Here is an 11120-nt window from a genome sequence, read left to right as displayed (position 1 = left end):
TGGAATCAAGCTATTGTAAATCTGGCGACGATTTTCCTACTTTGACGATTCAAATAGTCAGGTGTAAAAAAAATGTCTGCTGCAGAAAGTCAAATTTTTCTGTTTTGGTATCGTTGACAGATCCTTACACACACAAAAAAAAGAATACGTTTGAGATGCACTTCTCAAACAACAAATCCCAACAGTGTGTCGTGTGTTTTCATTTCTACTTCATCGGCTGCCCGTGATGTCGTACCAGGAGCACGCCAAAGTATGTGAGGTGGTTGCAGGAGCAGGTGATGTGACTCTGACCAGGCTTCCACAAGGTGTCGCAGCCGTCTGTGCTGTAGTCTGGTGATTCAAACAAAACAGACAGTTCATACAAATCATTCTGTCTCAGTTTTATCTCATTAAAAAACATGTTCCCTTTGTACGGAAGCCCTAAGGGGACACATGTTCATGTTTTCCTTGGATATTGATGAGTTCATCTCGATGAATTCTCCAGATCTAGACGTACTTCTCTTGTATATCAGCAGAGTTTAAAGCACAAAACAAACACAAATAGGCTGAACTTGTTGTGGAGTGTGAGCTTTCTTAAAGGGACAGAGACTACAGCTTGTAGAGTGGGGGGTTATGTTCATTTTTAAATCTCTGTGGCATTCTTGTATGTCTTCGAGCTCCATGTTTTGAGCCTTGATTAAATTACAAAGTAAGTTAAATATATCCATGCAAGTCCACTTAGGGCTTCCATACCTCGTAACCATCATCAGCTTAAGAAAACACACTTTTTATTTATTGTTCATGGCGGTTTTGATGCCTCTTCATTACTCACTCTGTGTTGAAAAGTCTAAGAACACACAGCTGGGCCTTTGGGTCTCCTGTTTTACAACAACAAACAATGTTAGGTCGAGTTCATGTGATTTATGATGGAGTATAAGGGCCACGTTAAAGGAAGAATGTACAACTTTTTGATCCAGTAGATGTGTCCTTGGAGCACCAGCATGAAAACCAAAACAAACTGCTGTTTGGCCACGCCTCCTCCATACTGAAGCCTCCGCTGTCCTCCAGAGACACACCTCCAAACCCCCCCCTGCTCGCGTTCACACAAAGGAGTTATCAATTAGAAACGCGCCATGATTAAGCACCATTAAGCGCAAGACAAAATTGACGTTTGCTTGAGCTGCAATCACCTGTGTCCTGCATTGTTGTGTTAGCATGCTAATGTTAGCGCTCTTAAGTTAGCTCGTAGCTTCACATTGTTGTGTTAGCATGTTAATGTTAGCGCTCTTTAATTAGCTCGTAGCTTCACATTGTTGTGTTAGCATGCTAATGTTAGCGCTCTTTAATTAGCTCGTAGCTTCACATTGTTGTGTTAGCATGCTAATGTTAGCGCTCTTTAGTTAGCTCGTAGCTTCATATTGTTGTGTTAGCATGCTAATGTTAGCGCTCTTTAGTTAGCTCGTAGCTTCACATTTCATGTAAACTGACACAGAATGAGCGTGATCTAAAAACTCTTACTAACATCCAAATAATCAGTGAGTATGTTCTTCTTCTTCTCTCTAGTTCTTGACTAAAACAGCTTTTATACACAAGGGGAGGAGCCGGCCGTCCCGTCCATGTAAACACGGCTCTGACAACAACACAGCCAGCGGGACTCGAGCTTCTCCCTCATTGTAGACAGTCAGGACTCAGAGACACATTTACACAGGACAGACTTGATATCTGCCGTATTTATGTAAAACATGTTGCACATTCTTCCTTTACAGTTGTTTAAATTAATGACATTATTCTCATAAATTTTACGACTTAAACTCGAAATCTCCCCTTAATGTGGCCCTAATACTCCTTTGGGCAAGTGACATTTTGAGAGACAATCTTTGGAGAGAAGTTACATTCATGGCAGCAGAATTCATGGTGATGTTGACTCGGTCCTGCAGTCTGGAAATATTCCTTCCACTCACACTCAGGCCAACCAGTCTGTTCTCATATAAAACCTCCGAGGTCTAAAACACAACAAACAGACATCAGTTAGTTTGACCATTTACAGAAATATTATAAACAACCTTTCGATGTGAACCCACATGAGAACATTTCTGAGCTTGTTCTGCACGTCCTGCCGAGAACAATGGTGCAGAGCAGAGAGTAACTACCTCTTATATAGAAAAACACAGTTGTTACTCAAACCAGCGAGCTGCACCACCGCATTTGAGGATATTGTGTGAGGACGTGTGTTCCTCTTTTGTGAGAGATTTATGCTGCTGTCATAGTTCCCCTAAAAACCTGTCTAGCTGTTTGTGATTGCAGAGTTTAAAAAATCAGAGATCTATGCCTCCTCCTTTGTGTGTGCCATATTTATTGGATTTGTTCTGATAATATGGGATAAATTAATAAAAACAAAAATGGCAAAAATCCAAATTAGAAGCCACATCTCAAAATTACACAACATGTTCTTATAAGCCAAAACAAATGCATGCCAAGCAAACCCGCTGCAAATACATAAAAGATGCAAAGTCCAAAAAACAACCCAAAAAAATGAAACATGCAGCAAATCCTGACATCACAACAGAAGTGCTCCAGGCCTGTAGGGGGCGCTCAGTGGAACAGACAACAGCTGTGCGGAAAATAAATGGGAGATCAAGAGTACGCCAAAAAATCTGGGAAAATCTCCAGTCTACATCAGAACATTCTCCCTTGGGTACTGTTTCCCACAATGCAAAGCACCAGGTCAGAGTTTGCGATGACGGACAGCAACGTCCATCGTAACAGAAGAAGTAATCACAATCCACACTTAACCACACAAAGGTACCACCAGTTATCTTTGTTGATTCTCTAAATCATGACAATCTAAATGAATCTATGAATCTACACTGTAGCGGCGTTTGACATCAGCTGGGTTGTTGTTTACTTCCTCATTCCAACACTGGAACCAGCTTAGCCGGGACAGGTGTACTGTAGAATAACCACCGACTGGAGGTCATAACTACATACTGCTGTTGGACGCAGTATAAAGTATTTACTGCATCCACTAAACTGCATTTTATTGGTTTTGAAAACAGCCGACTAAATCATTGATTATCAGAACACAAAATGAAAAAGGCTGAGCGGTCCCTGCAGTCCATGGATGACTAACTGCAGTGCAAAAACCATACGCAACTTTAGAGTCTGATTTTGGTGTTTTTTTTCTTTATAAAGAAATGTTTTCTGAAGAACAGAAAGCGTTGCTAAATAGACTACTGCTAAGGGTATAGCTAGCCGTGCTATCGGTTAGCTCTGCAGTTAGCAGCATTGTTATGTTGTATGAAAGCAAAGCAGTCTTTTTCTTAAAGCTTTAAATGTTAAAATGTATGAACCAAACATAGTTATGCGTAATCATTTTTGACTGTAGTGCTTCAAACGAATTTGACATGTAAACTGTGATTTCTGACCTTGTTTGTTCCGGGCAACGTAAGCATCAAGAACACCACCGTGTTTAATCCAACATTAATCTCGCTGGGCAGGCGAACATTCACTCTGCTGTTGGTGACGGCCATATCTGATGTGGCCTGAAGGTGAAAACAGGAAGAGAAACATTACTACATACTTCAGAAGTTTAGCATATTAGCATCCTAACATTATCAGCACCAGTAGGCTTATCTGAAGCTGATGTGTTTTGCAGGAAACGTTAGACTCGCAGTGGTTTTCAAACTTATTTCTGCTATCGGCCAAATCTCCTCTCTGCTTTTTGCACATGATGTGGTTTTGTTAGCTTCCTCATGCTGGGACCTCCAGCAGGCATTGGATCGGTTTGCAGCCGGGTGCGAAGCAGCTGGGTTAAGTGTCAGCAACTCCAAGTCCGAGGCCATTTTTCTCTGCCAGAAAACAGTGGATTGCCCTCACCGGGAGGGGAGTGAGTCCCTGTCCCAAGTATCTCGGGGTCTTGTTCACAGTCAGGGTAAGATGGACTGTGAGATGGGCAGGTGGATGGCTCAGCATTGGCAGTAATGTGCGTGTTGTGCCGAACCGTTGTGGTAAAGAGGGAGCTGAGCCTGAAGGCAAAGCTCTCGATTTACCAGTCGATCTTCGTTCCTGTGGTCATGACCTTTAGGTAGTTACCAAATTAAAACAGCCGCGGATAAAAGCGGCTGAAATGAGTTTCCTCTGGAGGGTGTCTGGGCTCAGCCTTACAGATAGTGTGAGGAGCTCGGACATTTGGGGGGAGCTCAGAGTAGAGCTGCTACTCCTTCAAATCAAAAGGAGCCAGCTGAGGTGGTCCAGGCATCTGATTAGGATCCCTCCTGGATCCTAATCAGGTTTTCCGGGCACACCCAAATGAGTTGAGACCCCGAGTTCGCTGGAGGGATTATATATCTCGTCTGGCCTGGGAACTCCTTAGAATCCCCCAGGAGGAGCTTGAAACGTTGCTGGGGAGAGGGAAGTCTGGGTTGACTTTCTCCCATTGGGACCCAACTGGTAGAAAATGGATGGACCATTTTGTATAAATCCAGATTTTCAGCAAATCCAGATAAAGTCAACCTTCAACCGTGTTAAGCCAAAAATCAACCATTAAGTTACAAAAATCACAATGACATAGCGTAAAATAAAATAAGCTCTTACCTCACTGTTACTCGCAGAAATCTGAAGACCTGCAAAGGATCCTCTAGGTCTGTGCAGGAACACGACCACATTGTCGCGAGACATGGATGACGTCTCGTTCACCTCCGTTGCTTCTAGAACCTGTTCCAAGCTCTCCATGGCTCTAAAGAAAATCCCCAAAATAAATCCATATATAAGTCATTCTGTGTCTCTAAAGCTAAAGCACTTAATACCAGTGATAAAATAAACTTTAAGACAATAAAACAAAACGTTTACTCGATGGTGTCCTGGCGGTTTCCATTTCTCAAAATGCTGTTGACATTCTCCATACACGTTATGGCCTCACTAATCCCTGGAGGGTAAGAATGAGTTAATGGATTGATGCACACTTGACAATATTTCATATGTTTTCTATCTATAATGAATGCTGAAGCGTCTCACCTGCTGTCTCTGTTCTTTGACAACGATTCTGACGATTTACTGGTCCGCTGTTTTTATTTCGTCCTGGACCTCTAGTCCCATTTGGACTGAAACGTTTGTTGCTTCCTGAACCCAGACTGTTATTCTGACATGAACCGTCAGAACAGTCCCGACCATCCCGACCATCCCGACCAGAATCTGGCTCTTGAGACGGATTTAATTCTCGATTTGGATTCTTACCTAAACCTTGATTTATATGCCCACCTGAATCTGGACTTGGATGACCGTCACCCCTTTCTTGAGCCTGACTATCATCACCTAAAGTTTGATGACTCTCCCGACCTGAATTTTTGTTACCTTCCTCCTCAGAATCTTGATTTATGTCCTCTTCCGAATCTTGATTTCGAACATGAGCGGGAGCTGGATCTGGACCTAAGTATTGATCCTTATTTTTATCCGGACTACTGTTCCGATTGTTTCCTGAACAGGTGGTGTTTAGAGCCATCAAAGACAGGACCAGCCAACAAAGGAGCCACCGGTCCATCCTGTTGATGAGGATTCACATAGAATAAAAAAACCTTTTAAAAGACATATATTGTGCAATGCACAGCCAAGATATCGACACAAAATCAGATTTTAAAAATGAAATGTTTGATTTGTTTTGGACAATTGATTTAGACTTTGTTTGGGGGAAATTGGAGCTTACATCTCCTTCACTATCCTCCTGAATTTATACTTTATGATTTTCGAGGCTTAAATAAAGGTTGATTTTGTTAGAAACTCCCTGAAAATTCTTGGACAAGGTGGTGCTGGATCGCCTATAGCGGTTGTGACGGTAACCCCATGGACAGAGGCGCTGCTTGTCAACAGGCAAGGCAGGCAACTGCTTGGGGCCCCAGGCCAGTAGGGGGCGCCCAACGGCCAACAAACTTTAAACCACAACATTGCCTCAAAATGTGCATATTTTGAAATGACGGTAGGAAACCTCCCTAAGGGGAACCCCATCTGACAGCACTCACTCTCAATGCCCTGCTAAGCATTGCAAACATCATTGCTGTGAAAGCCAACAAATTTCAACAAAGGAAAATTAAGAGGAATTATTTGTCCGGGAGTGAAAAAGGAAAGATGGAAATAATAATTTACGCTGGTTGGAGGGGCCCCCGATGAATTTTTGCCTAGTGCCCCAACAGACTCTAGAATCGCCCCTGCCCATGGAGGCTGTAGTCCTCATCCCGGCAGCTGACCTCGGCTCTTTGCTGCATCTTAGCCTCTGCCTCTCTTCAGCTGTTCTATACAATAAAGAAAAGAATCGCCCAAAAATATGACCACAAAAATATTCTCAGCCAAATTAAAAAATCTCTTCAAACTCCCTGCTATTTCATTTCATACACCAGTGTGCCTCAACCATGCTTTCGCCCCAGCATTGCTTGACAACACCTCTGTCATATGATGTGCAGAGGAGATTTTTATTTAGACAGCAAGTTTTCCTCTTTTGGGCGATTTACAATGTAGTTAAAAGTATAATCTACCTCATTTGAACTTCCTCAATTTAGGCATCCCTCATTTAGAGTCCATCGGTGAGATACATGCTCTTTCAGAACTGCTTTCTGTTTCATCAGAGAGCCCGAAGCTCATCACCAACATGTGGTAATCATTATTTCTGAAGATTAATATAATTGGTGACGTTAATGAAGATGACAATGGTTTTGTTTGAAAATGACGATTTTAGGATGGTTTTGATTAGAGCTCTCAAGAACAGCTGTCCATGTTGTGCTCTGCCTCTGGTCACTTCCTGTCAGCACCTGTGGTCACATCCTGTCAGCACCTGTGTGTCCGATCAGACTTAAAGCTGTTTTTTAGCACTTCCTGTCGTTGTGTCCCCCTCTCTAGATCCTCGCTTGTGTTCACTTTAGGTAAAAGCGTCTCATAAATGAATTGTAGAATCAAGGTGTGAATGTGTTGGTGTGACCTGCAGTGCGTAAAAGCGCTTTGAGTAGTCAGAAGACAAGAAAAGACGGACTCTGTGTCTCCACTATGAGATGAATGTAAATCAAACGATGGCACTTTCCTGCATTTATTTTAGCATCGTCCATAAATATATCAATTCTGGTCAAGAATTCAAATATATTTAACCGCAGACCTTTTGGTTGAGAGATGACAGACTTTACCAACTGAGCCACAGCAGCTCAATAAAATTAATATTTAAAACAAAGAGGTATGTGTCAAGCCTTCACACACAAACACACACAGCGGGATGTCAGCACCCAATCATATTCATTGATCTGAACCGAGACAGAATCAGTAATGATGGTCACACTAGTCGTCTCCGTGCTCTCAGTGAAATCATCGCTGATGTGAACGTCGACATAAAGAGGTTAAAATCAATTCATCGCCTACCTGCTCATGAGGCTGCGTCCTCGTAGAACTAATTTATTTATTAGTCTGTAGAGTAACGAGGGTTCAGCTGCTGCGACGACGACGACAGGAAAAGGGTTAAGTGAGGAAACCGGTCTGAATCAAAGAGCTTCATAGGAAGTTAAGAAGAACTAAACGCAACATGTAAATGACCCAATGAGACAAAAGAGGAAGCTGTGAGAAATATAAAAACTTCCACTGAGGCAAAAGAGAATGTGGGTCAACGAGGGAAAAAACCATACTCAGCGTTGTAATTATCCTTTTCATTCTGTAAACAGATTCAGCAGCAGATCTATCTCCATTCAAAGACAGTCACTGCATAAAGAAGTTATCATTATATTGCACATCATCCAGCGGCGATTTTAGGGTCTGCTGGGGCCCAAGGCAAATATTCCTGTGGGGCCCTTCCAATCAGCGTTCATCACCAATATAATAATAATAATAATAGCTTTATTTATATAGCACCTTTAAAAACAAATGTTTACAAAGTGCTGTGACAGACAAAGCAAATACAGCAACACAACAACATAACAGAGATCAACAGACGGGCCAAACAGAGAGGGCAAAATTTAAAAAATGCAAATAACAGGAAATAAGATTCAACAGGCAGGTATGAAGAGAGGCAGTTCAGTACAATGAAGGAAAATTTGTTTAAAATCAACCAGAAGAGAAAAAAAATAAAATTGAGGGAGAGTGGGACGACATCATATCACAGGCTGTAAACACAGAATGAAGATAAAAAGAAGGGATAAACGGGACATTGGTTAAATGAATAAAGCAACAGAGAGCTGAAGAGTTAAACGATAAAATGAGTAGGAATTTAAAAAGGTTAAAAGCAATAAAATTAATAAAAGGAAGGGATAGATCTTTAAAGGAGAAATCACATAAAAGCAAGTCTATAAAAGTGAGTTTTAAGAAGTGATTTAAAAGATGCCACTGACTACTCAGGCAGGTTGTTCCAAAGTTGAGGGGCTCTGATCGCAAAGTCTCGGTCTCCTTTAGATTTGAGCCTCGACTTTGGAACAACCAGAAGGGCACTGCCTGAGGATCTGAGGTTCACGAGAAGGTTGGCAGGGGGTTAAAATTTCACAGATGTAACTCGGGGCATGTTGTGAATCATGTGACATCAACAAAGAAATTGTGAAACATAAACTTGCATGCCGATATTTAGAGCAAAGACCAGCAACATGCAGTCATTGACATTTCTTTCTGAGTGAGTGCTGTCAGATGGGACAGCCCCCCCTGAGAGCACTTTGCACATTTTGAGCCACGGTTTCATGTTTGTCATCCCCTTTGGGACCCCTACTAGCCCGGGGCTCCGAGCAGTCGCCTGCCTCTCCTGTGGTGAAGCAGCGCCTCTGTGCACTTGATTTAAGGCTGTTTAAGGTGACTGTATTTTATTACCCTGAGGCTACAGAGACTGGGAAGTGCAAACCAAAATGACAAAGTGTGAGAGACATTTGCAAAGCTTGAGACGTGTTTAAAACATTCTATAAAACAGACTTACAAAAGCAAAATAAAAAAACTAATTAATGAGATTCTGAACCATTTTTACGCACGTCAAGAGGTCATTTTAAAAAGAGGTGTTGTGTCCAGAATCCAGCCCACAGGAGTATGACTTAAATCAAAATTGTTCTAAAAGTCTCCTGGGTAAAATATGTGTGCAGGGGTTGAATTGTATTTGAAGCACTGCTTTCACCAGCAGGGGGCGGCAGAACATCACAAGATCTACTACACCTCACTGAGTTTAAATCTCATCTTTCTAAACGAAGCTCCTTTTCCTCTCTCATTACTGTAATTAAGGTTCAACTCATTATAATGATAGGTTTGCTAATCATGTCAATTTCATGATTTTATTATTTAATACAGCACACATCACCCAAGAACCAGGAGCTGGTGGAGGACCGCTGCAGGAATGCAGGGAGGTCCAGGTGCATGCGAGTCAAAGGGGGACTGCAGAGGGTTTGCCAGTCATTACTTGAGCCAGGCCCTGGGTATAACAGACGCTATGTAGGGGTCAGAAGAGCGCCACTTGGATCAGGACGAGGCTTCAGGTCGCCTGGACGAGGGTGTCACTTGTAGAATCCAAAACACTCAATGACTCCAGGGTACAACACTGATGATGTGTCCTATATGTTCAGCTGGAGATGTGTGAAAACTGAAAGGTGGAACATTCATTTAGTGGACTCTGGATTTGTACATGAATCAATATGTGCTGCAAGGTAGTGAGACATATTGTAATGCTAACTGAAGCTGCTAAGAACCTTTGAAAAGTGACGTTCAGAGTTTGATTTGTTGATTAAGAAATTAAAAGAAAGTCCTAAAATAACTTCAGCATGATTTTATAAGAAGGATGAGGAGGTCTGTACATTTAATTATTCATATGGCCGTCAAATTTATATCGACAAGCGTCAGAATTATTTGAATTATTCTTAGAAAAACTCCATCGGAGGTCCATCGCTGTCAGACACACGGAGCTACTTTAGACGCCAACTGCTGTCACCTGCTCGATTTTGATGTGGACAAACAGGTGTTTATGGACCCACCTGTAGCTTGTGATTGTTCATGCATTCCACAGCTGTGTGTGTGTGTGTGTGTGTGTGTGTGTGTTTATGTGTGTGTGTGTGTTAACAGATCGTGGTTTATCCATCAGCGAGTTTACAGTCTGGGCATGCAGGTGTTTTTTATCTTCCAGGTGTTCAGAACAGAACCAACAGAAAAGAAAAGTGCACATTGTGATGTTTTTAACTTGTTTATTTATCAGGTTTGATCCTCGACACGGCGTGTGACCTGGTCAGAATGTTTTCCTTTGATTATTCCTCCTAAAGGACAAAATTATGTTTTATTTAGAGTCTTTCTTTCTCATTCTGTCCGAGCACAAAGTCACCAAACATTTACAAACACTCAACAGTTTTCTCACCCTGCACATTATTTCATTTTGATTCAAACGCTGTTAAATATTTTATTTTGAGCAAACAACGCATCTCGCTGTGTAACTTCCTCAGGGGGTAACCTGTTGGCCATGCTGTTAAATATCTGTTCAAAACATTCATGTCATTTCGAGCACACTCGGCAAACTGTACCGTACCTGAGAAGGTGTGACCCCCCCCAAAGACCCGGTTCATTTTGAGATGTTTGAGTGCTCCATACACTCTTGGCCCTGGCAAGGTTGGAAGAGGCGAAGCTTCAGCGTCGGTCGCTGCACAAGCACTAGAACGCAACATGGACATTACTCATAATCAATCCCCGCCTTGCAGAATCGAGGAGTGCAGGAGTCACTGGAGACCGCGGTTGGATACATATATATGTAAAAAAAAAAAAAAAAAAAAGGAACAGAAACTAGACTTTAGATTATTTGAAATCAAATGTACATAAAAGGTTAGAGCTGTTGTCTCACAGCGAGGAGGAGATTTTGAAATGACAGTAGGAAACCTCCCTAAGGGGGCCCCATCTGACAGCACTCACTCTCAATGCCCTGCTAAGTGTTGACAAACACCTTTGCTGTGAAAGCCAAAAAATGTCAACAAAGGAAAATGAAGAGGAATTATTTGTCTGGGAGTGAAAATGGAAAGATGAAAATAATAATATTGGAGGGGCCCCCAATTAACTCTAGAATCACCCCTGCACATTGAGGCTGTAGTCCGCCACCGCAAACGAAGGAAGCGGTTTCCATGATGCACGGATGGAACATAAAAAAGGCAAAGCGCTTTGTTTTACTAAAGAAAGATTTTCTT

At 42.1% G+C, this 11120-nt stretch overlaps 1 protein-coding gene across 1 annotated transcript in view; it reads right to left on the bottom strand.

The window, feature by feature from the left end:
• Positions 1-7487, bottom strand: part of LOC114921503 (adhesion G-protein coupled receptor G5) — a 14171-nt gene extending 6684 nt beyond the window's left edge. The window contains exons 1-8 of the mRNA XM_065952449.1: positions 7369-7487; positions 4993-5516; positions 4828-4903; positions 4573-4714; positions 3405-3521; positions 1872-1982; positions 812-857; positions 236-330 (exon numbers count right to left, since the gene is read on the bottom strand). Of these exons, the coding sequence (XP_065808521.1) occupies positions 236-330; positions 812-857; positions 1872-1982; positions 3405-3521; positions 4573-4714; positions 4828-4903; positions 4993-5516; positions 7369-7376 (1119 nt within the window). The 5' untranslated portion in view covers positions 7377-7487. The remainder of the gene's footprint in view (positions 1-235; positions 331-811; positions 858-1871; positions 1983-3404; positions 3522-4572; positions 4715-4827; positions 4904-4992; positions 5517-7368) is intronic.
• Positions 7488-11120: the final 3633 nt, after the last annotated feature.

Source organism: Labrus bergylta, chromosome 3, assembly GCF_963930695.1.
Source record: "Labrus bergylta chromosome 3, fLabBer1.1, whole genome shotgun sequence".
Taxonomy (NCBI): Eukaryota; Metazoa; Chordata; class Actinopteri; order Labriformes; family Labridae; genus Labrus; species Labrus bergylta.
The sequence above is the reverse complement of the archived record's forward strand: the minus strand, read 5'-3'. Positions and strand labels throughout refer to the sequence as shown.